The sequence below is a fragment of the Lepidochelys olivacea genome (assembly GCF_965140295.1).
Source record: "Lepidochelys olivacea isolate rLepOli2 genome assembly, chromosome: 6".
Lineage (NCBI taxonomy): Eukaryota > Metazoa > Chordata > Testudines > Cheloniidae > Lepidochelys > Lepidochelys olivacea.
Window position 1 is genome coordinate 79,269,339 of NC_140416.1, and position 19,260 is coordinate 79,288,598.

At 39.7% G+C, this 19,260-nt stretch overlaps 1 protein-coding gene across 1 annotated transcript in view; it reads left to right on the forward strand.

Moving 5' to 3' along the window:
- Positions 1-18,435, forward strand: part of COCH (cochlin) — a 42,624-nt gene extending 24,189 nt beyond the window's left edge. The window contains exons 4-11 of the mRNA XM_084632803.1: positions 1,262-1,395; positions 2,792-2,854; positions 5,458-5,502; positions 5,588-5,735; positions 8,496-8,599; positions 13,366-13,592; positions 14,689-15,205; positions 16,715-18,435. Of these exons, the coding sequence (XP_084488929.1) occupies positions 1,262-1,395; positions 2,792-2,854; positions 5,458-5,502; positions 5,588-5,735; positions 8,496-8,599; positions 13,366-13,592; positions 14,689-15,205; positions 16,715-16,890 (1,414 nt within the window). The 3' untranslated portion in view covers positions 16,891-18,435. The remainder of the gene's footprint in view (positions 1-1,261; positions 1,396-2,791; positions 2,855-5,457; positions 5,503-5,587; positions 5,736-8,495; positions 8,600-13,365; positions 13,593-14,688; positions 15,206-16,714) is intronic.
- Positions 18,436-19,260: the final 825 nt, after the last annotated feature.

Genomic DNA, 19,260 nt, shown 5'->3' on the forward strand with positions numbered 1-19,260 from the left:
AATTGTGTGCCCAAGTAGATTACCTTTATTGGAACATCTCACATTTCTTTGGCTTCAGTTTCAAACTGGGTGATTCAGCATCTCACAGACCTTTTGTAAATGGTTTGGTTCCTGTTCAAAGGTTTTATCATGCACCAGGATATCATATAGGGATAACAGACAGACTGTGAGGGACATGCCATGTACTACCCTCTCCATTAGCATTTCAAATCTGTCTGGTGCACTGCACAAGACGAAAGCCATCACTTTATATTGCCACAAGTCTTGTTCTCCTGTGAAAGCAATTCCCTCCCCACTCTTTTGGATCCATTTCTACTCACCAATACTCACTGTTAAGATCCAGTGTGGAAACCCAGGCTGAACCTGCTATAGCATGCATGGTACTATCTATTCATGGTAATGGATAAGAATCCTTTAAAGTGACTTCATTTAATTTTCTATAGTCCACCCAGAATCTGGTGCTGTCTTCCTTTTTCTTAATCAGAAATATGGGTGAACCCATAGTCAAAGGTTCAAAAATGTCTTCCTGGTACATTTCCTCAATGTCCTGTAGTGCCTCTTTCCTTTTTTTTTTTTAAACTGGTAACCAGTGAAGTAGCTGTTTAATTGGTTGGTTTCTCCTAGTATCAATCTAGTGCTAGATCAGTGCAGTACAACCTATACCTTTGTTGGACCGGGAGAACAACTCATGATTCCTAACCAGAAGTCTCTTAAACTATTCTATGGTTCCCTATTTAAGAATACAGCACTGTGCTGGAACAGGTTCAGTAGAAATTCTGGGAGCTTACCTTCACCCCATCCCCCTTATAGTTTTCTTCTTTAGCTCTTTTGACCAGAGCCATTGATTCTTCTTCAAGTTGTGTCCCTATGGGTGCTCCATGTCAGGTGTGCATGCGTCCCAGGCACCTTCCGTCTGAGATTTTTAGGTAGCAGTGTCCAGTGGGCCTGCACATGTGCTCTACTCTGCCTTGTGCTTTGCACCATGGCTATATAGAGCTGCATGGGTGAAACAGCCTCAGTTCCTTCTCAAACACCTCGGCCTGAGATGGAGTCTCAGCAGTATCCATCCTTGCTTATCTCAGCTGTAGGGTTTTTTTTCCATAGTTTTACTTAGCTTAGTTGGTTGTAATAGTAAAATAATTTAAAAAAATTAAGGACCTTGTCCTTTCTGGGTTTTTTTTAATGCCTCTTAAAAAATGTTACTTTATACTTGTGAAGTATTTAGTTGGCCTTGTGGTAAGACCATCCTCTTTTATCCCAGAGGCGTGATCACCAGTGCGGGAGGAATTGTAAGAGTACAGACCCTGCCAGGACAAGAGAACTACTCTGCCATATATGCCAATGGGATCCAGTCTCAGGTGCTCACTAGATGGGCTTCATCTTTCTCAGTGGCTGGTAGGTGGATCAAGTATTTATTATTTAGTAACGTATATTTGCAATGTTAACAGAAATTTGTCCAGGCCTTTCAGTGGCCTGTGACTATACAGTATGCTGTAGAAACAATGACCAACTTTCTCCTTTTCTCGTTGTTTTATCCTCCATTTTCTTATAATCACCTTACCTTACTATTCCATTTGGACTATTCAGTCAATGATTGCTGCTGACTCTCATACATAAAGCAAACTTGAGTTACTCAGACCCAGATCCTCAAAAGGTATGTAGGCACCTAACTCCCACTGAATTCAATTCCCATTGAGGATCTGGGCACCAGTACCCATTGACCAGTCTGTTACTGTTCTGAGTGTACCAAATGCTACAGCCTTCATCCTAGGAAAATGGCACAAAAAGCAACCTTACCAAAGGCCTCCAGGAAAATTCCTATCCTCATTTTGTGAGAAACTGAATAAAGATAGGGGATTATGTAGGTCAGTAACACCACATTGTATGTTTTTTCATTTAGGGCCCTGTCTTGTCCAGTGCTTAACTCCCATAGGGATTCAGTACCTCACAGGATCAGGGCCTTAGTTAGGTATAATGTGCTTAAGTGTCTCCTTTGAACCTCTACACTGCAGGTTCACATATCCTTAAAGAAAATTTTGTCTGTACAATCAGTTAACTGGCATTTGGTGATCTACCTTAATCTTAAAGGATGGACAATCAAGTTTTTTCCTCCTTTACCTTCCATCACACAGACAGATAAAACCTGGTCTTCTGTGAAACTTGTTCCTTGTCAGGATTTCAGTATATCCAGTAAATCTACCTGTAAGGAGAGACTCAGCTATGTGTCTATTTTATCATGCCTAGGGCTTTCATTCTCTAAAGAGTATTGGGACAAGGAATTTTATAAAAGGGATTTTTGGCAAGCAGGGTCACAGGTATCACAGGATCAGATGGAATATATCTGAGGATGACCCTTAGCAAAACTGTGGTTGTTCAGTGGGGCTTTGGTTTCAGAAATATACATCGACAGAAGAAAGCTTCTGTAGTTTCTGGACTATTATTTTACAGGAGAATTAAAATTTTCTGTAGTGCTTCCAAACTGTTTACATAAATTCTACCTGCCAAGTCTATGAGACACTAGTAATTCCCATAAGGTGGCCACTACAAATGAAGGCCTTGATTCTGAGTGGTGCTGACATCAAATCCAGATGGCTTCAGTGGGAGCCATAGCTGTTTGAGTCTTTTACAAATTATAAAACGTACCTGCCTTAGCTCACAGGCCATTATAAACTAGATGTGCTGTAATTATTTATCAATTGTACATTTTTCAAATTTGATTACTTTTTAAACACCTGCAATGTAATTTGACTGCAGTGAGATGCAATGAATTCATCTTTTCAATATTATACAGGGACCAAGAGTGGAGCACTTGAAGCAGCTGGACGACCACTATCAACAGCACGCCCCTCTAGAGGTTGGAAACATTTCTAATAGATGATCTTCCCAAGGGAAGGCTTCCACACTATATGAGAAATGTACCCTCATGTGTGAATGGCTGCCTGATAGGGAAAGACTCAGAATCAACTCATCTTTTGAATAAAGTTACTTTTTACCCAATATACTTAACAGGCAATATGAGGTAGCATTTGTAATCTATGAGGCTGATTCCAGTCTCAGTTATGCTGGTGTAAACTGGTAGAAACTTGAGTGAACACAGTGGCGTCATACAGATAACTCAAGGAGGAAACCTGTTGTATGCTCAGAGGCTTTTTCATTTCCATCAAGTGATTGATATGAAAATGAAGAGAATGCATTCCTTTTTAGAGAGGGAATTTGAGAGAGAGTTGTCTGTCTGATTCAGTGTACTGGTGAAGTTTAGATCCTCATACCATGGTGACGGGTGCACTGTCAAGGATAGACTGGAGAATTCTTGTCATTCATGCAGTTGTACTCAGTCTTGATTAGATCAGACATAGAAACATTGAAAAGGAAATAAGTCAGTACCAAGTCATCGTTATTACACATTGTATTCAAAGTCAAGATGATCCCATAACTGCTCAGATGACAGTAGACAAAGCTATAGAAAGCATTCTCCCAGGTTTGCCTGTGAGGAGGAATGACTGATACTCACTACCACAGGTTTAAGGTTGCCATAACTTTACCAGTATTTGAGCCTGTGTATTTCTGAAAAACAAAGATGAATATAAAAAAATTAAGTGCCTGCTTTTCCCCCCACCAAATTTTACACTCAGCCATGTGTTTGTAGTTCAGCTACTGCACTTCAAAGAACCAACAGCAGCAGCCACGATTTTGGTCAAAGTCAGGAAAGTATGGAAAAATTCTGGCACAATATTGGAGTTGGAATGGATACATTGGCAATGGACAGAGCCAGAAAAAAGATGGACAGTCTTGTATGAATGCACTCTTGGGTGTAGCTAGAGGGTGTAATTCCTTGTCAGGATTTTCACTGGTCAAAGAATCAATCCTTGCTGTGAAGACGTCTAATCCCCAGTCCATCTTGCCCCTCATGATAATTGTTAGAAGCCCATATACATAAAGGGTTTGATGAAACTCAATCTACAGATCAAAACAAAGTAAACTCTTTACCAAGCTGAGTTTCTAGCAACCATGAATCCCTCCTGGCTCCTGGAGCAACTCCTTTCTCTTCACTTCTTCCTTCGTGGAAGCAGCAGTATCAATTTTCTGTTGTGCTGCAACTAAATATTGTTACTTCATGTTGTCATAACTTGAGTCTTATATTCACAGAGTGGCAAAGACAAAGGACCTTGCTTTAAATTGTTTTTTGAAGAGATGAAGCAGTAACAATATTTTTCTCTGTCATAGTGTGTGACGAGTAAATAACATAGGGCCAGATTGTAGCTGGTCCTTCAGGACCATACAGGAGGGTAAGACAGTATGAGGTATACCTTACTCCAGCGCACCAGCTACCTGTGCTGTGGATGGAAGCACAAAGGGAGGAGCAGCTGCTACAGGGGCACTACACCCCTCCTGCACCAGTCGGCAAGAAGGGATGGGGGAATGGACAGAGTCTTGCCTCCTCTTTCCTGCCCCCCAGACAAACTAACTAGTGTAATTGCGCCAGCATCCTGGGGGAAGTGTGCTGCACCACTATAGATCTGAGGCAAGGTATATCTTTCCTGAAGGCAGGGAAAACTAGGAAGCACAGGACTCTGAGTTTGAGTCCTGTTTTGCTCCTGGGGCAGTATAGGTACGTACTCTTCCATATCTGGGGCAAAGTTACAACTGGCCCCATATTAACATTTGGGTGATGGAATGCCACTGTGGGCCACCAACCTGTCTAACATTCATGCCCTGCAAAGTTTCTTTCTTCTGAGAGCTTAACATTCTTTTTTAAACTATGTTCACAGTTACAGTTGCCACCTCTGGCAGAATCTGTCCTACATATTACTCTGTGTTAAGACCTTTCTCCTAAACTCCTTCGGAGGTAGAGTGTCACAGCATTTAGTTGTGCAAGAGAGACAGTCTGGTTGTGGGGAGGAGAGCAGGTTATTCACTTGCTACTCTCCATTGGGAGTAGCCCTGACTCCTCTTCCCACTGTCCACCTCAACCCCTAGCCAAGTAGCTGGTGCATAAAGGGGAGTTGAGATACACCATGAAAAAAGGGGCAAAGAGTCCTGTGGCACCTTATAGACTAACAGACGTATTAGAGCATAAGCTTTCGTGGGTGAATACCCACTTCATCGGATGAATGTCAACATGTATTCATCCACGAAAGCTTATGCTCCAATAGGTCTGTTAGTCTATAAGGTGCCACAGGACTCTTTGCCGCATTTACAGATCCAGACTAACACGGCTACCCCCTGATACATGAAAAAAGGATGGAGGAACTTCTCTCCACCCCAAGTGAGGGGAAATCAGGGCTGGAATCCCAAAGAGCATTCAGAAAATTGTAAGGCTCACATACGTGCCACCTCTCACACAGGACAGATGGCAAGGTTAGAACCTAGCTTTTAACGTCCTGACCTCTTCTAGCTTCAGTTTAAGCAATTCAGCCTCTTGTTCCCTAAATAACCCTGCTGTTTCCTACATTCTAGATAAACGACTGAAGAAACTTCTTGAGAAAAAGGTTGGGAACAAAGGTAGGAACCCACATAGCCAACTCATGCAAAGAAAATTCCTGTTCATTTGCCTTTCAATTAATCTAATTATCTTGGGTGTTCACAGACTGTAAAACGGATATTGCTTTTCTGATTGATGGAAGCTACAATATTGGGCAGCGTAGATTTAATTTGCAGAAGAACTTTGTTGGGAAAGTAGCTGTGATGCTGGGAATTGGAACCGAAGGACCACATGTGGGAGTTGTACAAGCCAGGTATCTGCAATGTTATAAGAAAACTCTAGAAACTGAGTTATTAAAATGAGAAAGCTGAAGCATATAAAAATATCCTATTCAGCAGACCTCTACTTGAGTAGTATAAGTTATAACATTCTGCTTAGGAACTGTTGTAGTTGAGACATCCAAATAAAATCAGTTTATTTGGGGGGACTGGATGGTTTAGGACAGAGGTTTCTAAAGATTTTCCTAATGTGAACAATATTGTTAAGAGACAGCAAGTCTTACAGACACCTCCCTTTCTACCGATGATCCAGTAGTATCCCCATGACAACAGGAGCAATATTAAGGAAGTATTACTTTTTTTTAATATGAGTTAGCAGTGGAAAACAAGAAGAGCCAGCACCATGCTACCAGACAGGCCTATACATACTACCAGCATGTTCTCTCTGGACCGCTCTTGGTCCACAGACCTCAGGTTGGGTACTACTTGGGCTAGGATAATAGTAGTGGGACACAGAGCCTTTCTTTTCCAAGTCCCTAGTTCATACCCAACCCCAATAATGGTACATAGTGAATGACAGTTTGAACCACTTCATGGTAGTTTCATCTATATGAAGTGTGTTTGTGGTTTCAGTCCAGTTCTGATTGGACTGGTGTCCAGTACACAAAAGCACAACTGGGACTAATTGACAACCACAATGAGAGACTGGGCATAGAGAGCAAACTATCCTCTGATCTCCAGCAAGCATTCCTTTATGTTAGTTTTGAGGTGAGTTGATGTGGAAGGGTGAGAGAAGTTTGTCTTGCTGCCTGCCCTGTCCTTGATCTGAGGGGAGAGGACTTGGGCCTCCAGGGCTGCCAGCACCATTCACGGTCATGTAGTTCATCTTTTAAAAAAAAAAAAAGATGAAGATCTCAGCAAAGTGGGGATTCTAAAACTTGGCCATTTTTGATATTATGGTCAGTAATTTTTAATACCACACAAAATGGAGTATCCTTGATCAGCTTATAGCAACTGATACTTCCAAACGTGTTAATGAAAACTGAAAAAAAAAAGACTTAACATTGGGTTGTATTTTGGCTTATAGCATAAAACTGTCAGGTACCGCAACGGCCAACCCAATAGCCTAATGCTCTCACCCCCCACTTTAAAAACACCTCTCACAATTTTGTTTCCCTATTATCAGGATTTAAGTCCTGGGCAGCTGGTTATATGAGGTGACTATTTTCCAAAGCCCAACCACTTTGGCAATTGCTTCTGGTCTAAAGGAAGTTTCTTCTAAACACGGAAATAGCTTGTGGATTAACAAGTGAGGTCTCTCCCACATCCTTCAACAAGCCTGTATTAAATTATAGGTACCAATACAGTCAACAAGAAACAATGATAGATATTGTGTGAATGTTGTGCAAAAAAGATACTAAACATTATTAAAATAGACACTGAACAAAAGGATCCAAAAATTTCGGGGGGGGGGAGGGAATTGAATTTCTTTTTATCAGGATGATGATCAACTACCATGTCAGCTTTTCCAGTTCAGTTGAAAAGAAAATTGTTGCAACATTACTTGCTGGTCACATTAGCAAAGACAACTTTGCTTCCTGGAGAATTATTATTGTTTGACTTCATTTATTTGTAATAATTTACCTTCCAAACCATGGGATTTGTCAGGAAATTTATAAATAGCCAAAACAACTGTTTGAACTGAAAGGCTTGGAGAAAGTCTTATGTAATGGGTGTATGGAATACTGAAGAGAGATTAAGACACAGGGCTTGAGTCCTTCACTTAAAACAGGAACTCTCCTGGACTCAATGGAGTTACATCACTGCAAAATGGGATGAGAGGAGAATCAGTCCCAAAAAGTAGAGTAATTATCTAATGGGCAAACATGGCTGTCTTGGGGCTACATCCCCTAGAGTGCTGAGCAACTAATGTCAGCTGGAGTTGAGTACCTTGATGAATCAAGCCTTTAATGGTAATGGATCATGGCAACTGCCCTCCAATGATCCTCATATCTTTAAAAAAAAAAAAAAAAAAAAGCAGCATTAGGTCCTCGTCCTGCACTGGGATCCTCTTATGCAGATCCCACTCTGCATAGGCATAGGGGTCCATCTGATGCTGCATCAAGACCTTGACTTCATAACACTTGTCCTTTTCAACTGCAAGTGAGACCAAATGTACTTCTTACAGTTCACATGACAACTAGTTTTTAATTTAGTGTTTTGTTCCCCCTAGATTAGGAGTCAGAGGGTGAAATTCATTGCAGCTAAAATTTTCCTTATTTTAAATAAAGAGTAATTAGCTAGCATACAAATTAAATTACTCTGAAACTATTTTCATTTAAAAGAAATTTAAAATATATATATATATATTTAGCAAATGTTTAAGATCCAAATTCAACAATAAAAAAAGTGGCCAAATTCATTTCTCACTTACTCCAATGTGACTCAAAAAGTAGTTCCATTTACAGAGGTATAACTGAGAGCAAAATTTGTTCCTATAACAGTATACAAAAACAGCAAATGAATACACTTTAAAATGAATGAAAATCATTCCCTTCTTACCTGCTAAGACCTCTGTTCTGAATTTGATTCCTTCTGCTGTCTTTGAGATAATCACAGATACTGCAAAGAGTGAGGGTTCCTACTTTGTTTTAAGAATTAATATCATTAAATGTAGCTGACAAAACTCAGAACCCTGGATTCTGCTCTTAAGCAGGCTAAAAGGCATTTCATTTCTATTTTAAGATTTGTCATGTATGTCTGTTTTTTAACTGGTTACTTTATTTTTCACATAGTGAGCATCCAAAAACTGAATTTTATCTGAAAAATTTTACTGCGGCAAAAGATGTTTTGTTTGCCATAAAGGAAATTGGCTTCAGAGGCGGCAACTCCAATACGGGTAGGTACAAAGCTGATCAGAGACTGGATAAGAACTAATTGTACCCAAGGAATGTTATTGTTGTCATTTTGTTTTGTATTAAAATGTTGGCCTGTCCTAAATTCAGTTTTTAGAAGATGAAGTTCCACATAACATTGCCCCACAATACAAAAGTGATAGTAATTTCCACTGTTTAAACAGTCACGGATTTCTTCACAGGGAACAGCTTTGTTTCCTGAAACAAATATGTATCATTTATAGTAGAATGATTTTCAGACTGTTTGGGGTAATCAGAGCATATCAAAAAAGAGTTTCTGAAGGGAAATGAAATAGGAGAAGAAGAAAGGAGAATCTCTCAGATATATACACATTAAGTCATGAAGCAAAGTGGAACAGTGCCCTCAGTTCAGTGGTGGTAGTAACCGGATACAGTCAGGTACACCGTACCATTAAGACATTTATTGCTGGTACGCCATACCAGAAAGATATTTTCAAGAATGAATTGTAGAGCCCTGCGCAGATACAAACTTATACTCGTGGCTGCGGATATCCACAGATACAAATTGGTATCCGCTGAACCGCAGGGCACTCCTGGGAACTGCAGCGGTGAAAAGAGCAGAACATGGGGCTGCCACTCCCAGGAGCCAACGCCCTTCATTAGCAGCTCCTTTGGCACGGCTGTACTGCCTCCCAGCCCCACCTCCAGCCCTTCTACACAGCTGCATCTCCTGTCTCGGGTCTGTACAGCCCTGCCAGAGTACAGGGCTAGGGGTGGTACAGCCATGCTGGAAGAGCTGCCAGTGTGGGGTGTTGGCTCTTGGGAGCGTCGGCCCCAAGTTCTGCTCCTTTCACCACTGCAGTTCCCGGGAGAGCCCTGTGGTTCAGCGGATACCAATTTCTATCCACAGATATAAATTTATATCCGCGCAGGGCTCTAGTCACAGAACATTTTTTGTGAGAGGGGGCGGGGTAGGAACCGTACTGGTAAGAGTTAAAATCTACTTCCACCACTGCCTGAGTTTCACCCTTCCACTTCAAGTGAGCTTCCTTGGAGTATCTATTTCCACAGGGCTGACTAGACCTACACGTAAAGTTCCACTTACTTTTGGTCAGTTGGAAATTATTGCACTTTCTATTGATTTGTGAGTCACAGGCCACTCAAACTTCAGTGTTACCTGGAATTCCCAGAAGAAAATTTTGCTATTACACTGGGATAAATCCACAGTAACTTCATACATGGCAGTGGAGTAACTCCAGATTTACACCATACCAACAGAGAGGAATTTGTGTCTCAGTCTTCTAAGGTCCTTTTGAAAATTCTACATTTTAGAAAGATCTAAGTCCTCCAACTAGGGTGGCCAGGTGTCCGGTTTACGACCAGAAAGTTCAGTCAAAAAGGGGACCTGATAGTGTCCAGTCAGATCTGAACCACACAGGGAGAGGGGAAAAGCAGCGAGTGACAGACGGAGGAGGAAATAGGAGCTAACGGGGGGGAAGGACCTCAGGGGGAAGGGGCAGGGCAGGAGCAGGGCCTCCAGAGAAGAGTTTGGGCCAGCGGTGAGGCCTGGGGTGGGAGGAGGGTGGGGGAAGAAGAGGGCAGGGGCAGGTCCTCAGGGGGAATGGGAGATCCGGCACTCCTGCTGGCGTGTCCGTTTTTTAAAATATTACAAAGTTGGCAACCTTACCTCCAACCAGAGTAATGGAAATTATTCTGGAGCAAGAATAGGGATGTTTCTAGGTCGGTTTATTGTTTTGAAGGTCAGTGTACTCATGTTTGTGTGTTACTCTCCCAGTCAAGTTAGTGTGAAAAACAATTCAAAATGTTTTAAAAAATCCTTTAATTTATAATCCTGGCAGTACTGCCAGGAAAGTTCTGTCTGATTAACTAAAATTACGAATCCTAGAGGTCTATTAAATCTTTCCACGAGATGTTTTTAAATTTCTCTGTAGAGAGGTGGCATGCCCAGTGTCTGGTGTTCCCCTCAGTTTGAACAGACTTTACCCGCTATAGAAAGAGTTAAGTCCAGTACTACTCAACTGGTACATAAGAACATAAGAATGGCCATACTGGGTCAGACCAAAGGTCAATCCAGCCCAGTAGCCTGTCTACCAACAGTGGCCAATGCCAGGTGCCCCAGAGGGAGTGAACCTAACAGGTAATGATCAAGTGATCTCTCTCCTGCCATCCGTCTCCACCCTCTGACAAACAGAAGCTAGGGACACCATTCCTTACCCATCCTGGCTAATAGCCATTAATGGACTTAACCTCCATGAATTTGTCCAGTTTTTTTTAAACCCTGTTACAGTCTTAGCTTTCACAACCTCTTCAGGCAAGGAGTTCCACAGGTTGACTGTGCACTGGAGTGAAGAAGAACTCTCTTTTATTTGTTTTAAACCTGCTACCCATTAATTTCATTTGGTGGCCCCTAGTTCTTATATTATGGGAACAAGTAAATAACTTTTCCTTATTCACTTTCTCCACACCACTCATGATTTTATAGACCTCTATCAAATCCCCCCTTAGTCTCCTTTTTTCCAAGCTGAAAAGTCCGAGCCTCTTTAATCTCTCCTCATATGGGACCCGTTCCAAACCCCTAATCATTTTAGTTGCCTTTTCGGAACCTTTTCTAATGCCAGTATATGTTTTTTGAGATGAGGGGACCACATCTGTATGCAGTATTCAAGATGTAGGCGTACCATGGATTTATATAAGGGCAATAAGATATTCTCCGTCTTATTCTCTATCCCCTTTTTAATGGTTCCTAAAATACTGTTTGCTTTTTTAACTGCTGCTGCACACTGCATGGACATCTTCAGAGAACTATTCACGATGACTCCAAGATCTTTCTCCTGATTAGTTGTAGCTAAATTAGCCCACATCATATTGTATGTATAACTGAGGTTATTTTTTCCAATATGCATTACTTTACATTTATCCACATTAAATTTCATTTGCCATTTTGTTGCCCACTTAGTTTTGGGAGATCTTTTTGAAGCTCTTCACAGTCTGCTTTGGTCTTAACTATCTTGAACAGTTGAGTATCATCTGCTAACTTTGCCACCTCACTGTTTACCCCTTTCTCCAGATCATTTATGAATAGGTTGAATAGGATTGGTCCTAGGACTGACCCTTGGGGAACACCACTAGTTACCCTTCTCCATTCTGAAAATTTACCATTTATTCCTACCCTTTGATCCCTGTCTTTTAACCAATTCTCAATCCATGAAAGGATCTTCCCTTTTATCCCATGACAACTTAATTTACATAAGAGCCTTTGGTGAGGGACCTTGTCAAAGGCTTTCTGGAAATCTAAGTACACTATGTCCATTGGATCCCCCTTGTCCATATGTTTGTTGACCCCCTCAAAGAACTCAAATAGATTAGTAAGACATGATCTCCCTTTACAGAAACCATGCTGGCTTTTGCGCAAGAATTTATGTTCTTCTATGTGTCTGACAATTTTATTCTTTACTATTGTTTCAACTATTTTGCCCGGTACTGATGTTAGACTTACCGGTCTGTAATTGCCAGGATCACCTCTAGAGCCCTTCTTAAATATTGGCATTACATTAGCTATCTTCCAGTCATTGGGTACAGTAGCTGATTTAAAGGACAGGTTACAAACCATAGTTAATAGTTCCACAATTTCACATTTGAGTTCTTTCAGAACTCTTTGGTGAATGCCATCTGGTCCCGGTGACTTGTTACTGTTAAGTTTCTCAATTAATTCCAAAACTTCCTCTAGTGACACTTCAATCTGTGACACTTCCTCAGATTTGTCACCTACAAAAGACGGCTCAGGTTTGGGAATCTCACTAACATACTCAGCCGTGAAGACTGAAGCAAAGAATTCATTTAGTTTCTCTGCAATGACTTTATCATCTTTATGTGCTCCTTATGTATCTCAATCGTCCAGGGGCCCCACTGGTTGTTTAGCAGGCTTCCTGCTTTTGATGTACTTAAAAAAATTTGTTTTGTTATTACATTTTGAGTTTTTGGCTAGCTGTTCTTCAAACTCCTTTTTGGCTTTTCTTATTCCATTTTTACATTTAATCTGGCAGTGTTTACGCTCCTTTCTATTTACCTCACTAGGATTTGACTTCCATCTGTTAAAAGATGCCTTTTTATCTCTCGCTGCTTATTTTACATGGTTGTTAAGCCACAGTGGCTCTTTTTTAGTTCTTTTACTGTGTTTTTTAATTAGGTGTATACATGTAAGTTGAGCCTCTGTTATGGTTTTCACTCTAGTCACTATACCTTTTAATTTCTGTTTAACTAACTTCCTCATTTTTGCATAGTTCTCCTTTCTGAAATTAAATGCCACAGTGTTGGGCTGTTGAGGTGTTCTTCCCACCACAGGAATGTTAAATGTTATTATATGATGGCAGATTTCAGAATAGCAGCCGGGTTAGTCTGTATTCGCAAAAAGAAAAGGAGTACTTGTGGCACCTTAGAGGCTAACAAATTTATTTGAGCATAAGCTGAGCTGTAGCTCATGAAAGCTTATGCTCAAATAAATTGGTAGTCTCTAAGGTGCCACAAGTACTCTTTTTATTATATTATGGTCACTATTTCCAAGCAGTCCTGTTATAGTTACCTTTGGACCAGATCCTGTGCTCCATTCAGGACTAGATCGAGAGTTGCCTCTCTCCTTGTGGGTTCCTGTACCAGCTGCTCCAAGAAGCAGTCACTTAAAATATCGAGAAATTTTGTCTCTGGTACAGAAACCCAATTTCCCAATTGTGAAATAGCTTCCTCAAATTCTCCTTTTCCTGTTCAAAACTAGGAAAAGCCTTGAAACACACAGCTCAGAGATTCTTCTCTCTGGAAAATGGAGTACGCAGAGGGATTCCTAAGATCGTCGTAGTTTTCATAGATGGCTGGCCTTCAGATGATATAGAAGAAGCTGGAATAGTGGCCAGAGAATTTGGCATTAATGTATTCATTGTGTCTGTAGCAAGACCCACAACTGAGGAACAGGGAATGGTTCAAGATGTTGGTTTTGTTGACAAGGTATGAGAGAATGTCCTCAATGTATTTGTAATTTACTCTTCACTCATGGGTATTACATACTTCAAATGACTAAGTTTCCTCCAGCCTGAACTCCAAATGAAAAAGTCATACATATGTAATAGAGTTTAAAAAGAGTTTGTCAACCGTCTTGTAGAATAAGTGAATTATAGCCCCAGTATAAAATTCTAAAGGATGGTTAGCACTCTGTAGGAAAAATGTCACTATTAAATTCTAAAAGGTTTTTGCTATAATTTTTGTATAGCCCTCTTTTTGTATAATTTTGTATAGCCCTTTAATGGTTTTATACCATTAAATTATATGAGACTCCTCCATAAATGTTGAAAAGGCCATTTAAAAAAAAGTTATTTAGAGCCAGGTTTTCTACTCATTTTTGTGGACACTGTTTTGCCTCCCACAATTTTATGCCCATCCTTGCTTGCTAACAAAAATAATAGTAACTAGATACTTACCTGATTTTTGATTTCATATAGACATCTGACTATATTTGTTGGTATCTACAATTAACAGTACATACAAAATTGTTTTTGCAAAATCAGAATCAATCACAGAAAATTAGGTAATTATACTTTGAAGCAAAATCTAGATCCCTCCATGCTTTACATACTTGTATGCCCATTAATTGTCTCTTTGTTCAACATTTGAAATGTATAATTAGAACTTCCAGCTTTTATCCTTCTCTAAGAATTAGCAGTATTCATAAAAAGATGAAGATCAGCATCTGATTTAATGATGATTTAACTGGGAATTGATGATTTAACTGGGAATTGATTATTTAACTGGGAATTGATTATTTAACTGGGAATTGATTATTTAACTGGGAATTGGTCCTGCTTTGAGCAGGGGGTTGGACTAGATGACCTTCTGGGGTCCCTTCCAACCCTGATATTCTATGATTCTATGATCTACAGCTCCCATTAATTTCAACTGGAGTTCCAGGTGGTCAGCATTTCAGGGAGGCTGGTGGGGGGAAATCAGACCCTACTTTCCTATCAAACTATTAAATTAAATTATTTATATACACCTTTAATAGTACATTCAACAGAAATCTCTGTATGCATGTTTTGTTTTTAAACAGGCTGTCTGTCGAAATAATGGCTTCTTCTCTTACCATATACCCACCTGGTTTGGTACTACCAAATACGTAAAACCTCTTGTCCAAAAATTGTGTTCTCATGAGCAGATGCTGTGTAGCAAAACTTGCTACAACTCTGTCAATATAGCTTTTCTGATAGATGGCTCTAGCAGTGTTGGAGACAGCAACTTCCGCCTCATGCTTGAATTCATCAGTAATGTTGCCAAAGCCTTTGAGATCTCCGATACTGGTTCCAAAATTGCAGCTGTGCAGTTCACCTATGATCAACGCATGGAGTTCAGCCTCACTGATTATGCCACAAAGGAGAAGGTTCTCTCTGCTGTGCGGGGCATTCGTTACATGAGTGGTGGTACGGCTACTGGTGATGCCATTTCTTTCACAACCAGAAACGTGTTTGGACCTGTGAAAGATGGACCCAACAAAAATTTCCTTGTTGTTTTGACTGACGGTCAGTCGTATGACGAAGTTAGAGGTCCTGCTGCTGCGGCACACAAAGCAGGTAAATGACTGAAACACAACAAAAGAAACTGGAGGTCAATAATTCACACTCCTGTAGTATCTTTCACTGGCCAGGGTGTGTGTGGGGGGGTGGATGACAAAGAAGTTTGTAGGCATTAATTCAATCTCATTTTGCCCCCGTGAGCTAGTGAAGTGTTGTTGCCCCTTTGGCCCAGTTAGCCACAATTCAGGACCTTGCAAAGGTTGGTTGTTAGGGTGAGAAATCAGTGATATGAGTTGGGTGTATTCTTGTGCAATCTTGTTTATTTATAAAATAGGCACACAAAGGCTTGTTTCTCTAAACATAGTCGCAACAAACAGCAGCAGACAACTTCCTTACTCAGAAATCCGCAAGCTATCTGCATTAGCTCTGGCCGGCCACACAACCTATTGCCTTGGGCCATCACCTCCACTGTCTACAGCTGTTTTCAATACATGAAGGAGTTTTATTGCTCCTTCTGTAGAACCTGAAAGAATACCTGGCACACCCACTGACTCTCTTTGGATCCAAGAGCTCCCTGATGGCAGCCATTACTAGCACTTTTCAGCATAATATATTAACTCCATTGTACAAAGATGCTAGCTGAGGTTAAATGTTTTCCTATAGGTCACAGAGCTAGAAATAGAAACTAGATTTCCCCATTCCCTGTCCTCTGCTCTAAACACCAAACAACCCAACCCATTTTAAATAATTTTATACGACACTTCTAAAGAAAATTATCTGAATCAGTTGACATTACGGTATTTGAACCAAATAGCCTGTTTTCAGACTGGAAAATTTCTTGCACTCTACTCACCAAAACTACAGATGCAATGTATTGGTCCTTTTCTAGTCATTGCTCTAGCTATTTTCCTGTCTCATTATGTACGGTATAAATGTTGTAAATTTACATAAGTAAGTAAAAGCAGGTTATTACAAATTCAGAATCCGAAAGAAGAAAATACCGTCAGCTCAAACTCAAGGCCTGTATGGTATTAAACTAGACTACTACCATCATTTACTGGGGAGGAAAGTGGTTTGGCTAAAGAGCCTCCCTGAACTACTGTCACTTGAGAGAACTGACTGAGCACAATAATGATTCAGTCTTATTGTTCAGAAAATCTTTCAAGTGATTAAATTGGTGTCTAGTACACAGTAGATCAGACTTCCATTCCCTGTGTCTAATCAAAGTTTAATGATATCATTACTTCTTTCATAGGCAGTATTATAAAATATCTAAAATGCTAGCCTTATAAGTTGCCCCATGCTTCTTACTATAAACTTGTTTAAGTTTAAGCAAAAAACTTCTGGTTCCAAACATTTAGGACCCAATGTTGCTCCTGCTGAAGTCTAGTGGAAAGAGTCCCATTGTCTCTGGCCAGCTGCATGTACTGAAACACGCTTTTTTTTTTTCCAGAGGGGGGGGTCGAAATTAATCCAGCAAATGTAAAGCTGGAGAGCTATTTTCCTTGTACCTTGTATCCTTGAAGTTGGGCTTACATGTGGTCTCTTTTTATTATAACACTATAGATATTACAGTCTTCTCTGTTGGTATTGCTTGGGCACCATTGGATGATCTGAAAGACATGGCCTCTGAACCAAGAGAGTCACACAATTTCTTCACAAGAGAGTTCACAGGATTGGAGCAGATTGTTCCTGATGTTATTAGAGGCATTTGTAGAGATTTCTTGAACTCTAAACAGTAGAGGAAAGGCTGTTGGTCACTTCGTTGAAACTAAATCAAGAAAGCTGGGAAGGTCTTTCTACAGTGCAAACATCCCATTCTTTTAATATTCAGTCAAAGTCTTGGGATAAGATACAAAGAATCACACTCTGCTTTCTAAACTCAAATAAAAGCTTCCAGTGACATCATTGCAAGTTTTGCTTGATTAGGGACTGCAGGATTTTGCCAAAAGCAATTTTAAATGTATATTAACTTGAAATATAAATCAAGGGCTGTTAAGCATACGTTACATTTAAGGTACCAGATATCAGCTGTATGTATATAGAGAAAATACAAGGTAACTTAGCTCTGACATTTGTGGGCTGTCATTTGCTGAATGTCTCCTCACAAACGAAAATTAATATACTTTTAGGTATCTAACACCTTGTATACAATATATACAGTTGAAGTTTCTTGAATTATTCCAAAAGGCTCTCTCACTATTGTGATGAAAAGACAAGACTGGGAACATGTAGTTTTCACAGAAATGTTTTCAGTGTTCCATTTGTGCAACAGCTACTTCAGCTACTATTACAATGGATGGTTTGTAAGAGGTTGTGTGTCAGATTAAAGCAATCTATTGGATGAGAGCTTTCTACAGCAATGACACTAATTTGGCTGGTAGATCTGGTTTCAAAAGAATACCTGGTCACTTTCATCAGCTCCCAAGGAGTAATCCTATCAGATGTTTAGGCCTAGATCCTCAAAGGTATTTAGACACCTAATTCCCATCAATTTCAATGGGAGATAGTTTTGCCCAAGGCACAGATGGTCAAAGCTATTACACATCTGTCTTCCCACTCCTATTAAAGTCGATGGCAAAATTCCCAGTAAATTTGATGGGCCTGATTTTCTCCACTAACTTGCATGTTGGGTAGTCATTTACACGTGGAAGTAAAATGCTACCATACTTATTCAATAGTGTTTTACATTGACATTTTACAAGTGCAAATGACGAGACAAAGTTCCAGGCAGGGCCTTAGAGACTTCAGTTGGAATTGAGGGCATACAGACTGACATCCAAAATGAGCTCAGATCACTAACCTTAACTTGTCTATAGTAAGTTACTCAACCATGTGGAGGGGAGGTAAGTAGGAAGAAAGATAGAGGATATCATAGCCAGCAGGTGATAACTTTCAGAGTAATTCTTTATGAAGCCACTTGAAACAGATTTAAACCCTCATTGTTTTTAAAATATGAAAAATAGCTTTTGAAAATCTCTTCCATTTGATTGTGTCTATATTTGCATCCATACATGTGGTTAAAATTATTTAAAAATTCATTGTAAGGCATCTGTCAAGTATCTGAAGTGGACAATACGTTTTGGCCCAAATATTTTTTTCTAAGCTGGTTCCTAGGTAGTAAGCTTTTGTTACCAAACCAGAGCACTTTCCTGTTCAACTATCAGGCTGGGATTTCTTTCATTTTTCTCATTTTGTGCTCTTGGTTGTAAAATGCTAAGCAGTTACGAATGATACAGAAGGGATCCTATTTATCAGGCTTTTTGTAGTGTATATTTTTAATAACTTATGACTGGCTATATATTACACTAAACATGAATGGCAAGGATGCCTTGTATTTTTCTATTAATTGTTATCCTTAATTTTGTATATGTTTATAGATATACAGTATTCAGGTATTCCTGTATGAATCAGCCAGGTATTCAAAGTAAAATATCAACATTGTGAAGACTATAAACATTTTAGCTCTCTTTTGATATGAAAATACACATACTGCAAGTAAACTTTTAGACTGAGATTGCAGCTAGATATTTTAATATTCAGTAATGCAAAAAGCATTCTATGTTGAACCCCCATAATACATTTTGAATACATCAATAAAGCAATCATAAAGAATCCAAACATCAGTATTGTTTTAAATTATTGAATTGCATTAAAAAACCCCAAAGTGAAAGGCTACTAGTAACATCTGTCCATGACTGTTGAGTCTACTAATAGCAAAATTATAACAATATTCCATGCTAAATATGATGGTAAATGTAAATAACTGAATACAAGCACACTCACCAGTTAGTGAATTCACAAGTTCTGTGGTGCACAATTTTTTTCTGTTTATTGTTGTTGAAGGGACAACCACAAAGCTTTTCACAGACACAGCCCTTGAACACAAAAACAGGTCAAGTTTGGATCTTTAAAACAATGAAATATTTAACTGTAAATGTCTAAAAAGGTACGAAATGTGGCCAGTCATGCATATGACCTTCTCCACCCTAGAAAAAAACTTAGCCATTGTTCTAATGCTTGTGAAATTCCACAAATGCTAGCAATTGTCTACACTAGGGCTCCTACTGGAAGTGTGTTTATCGCTGTTGTCTATGCTTGCACTGAACAAG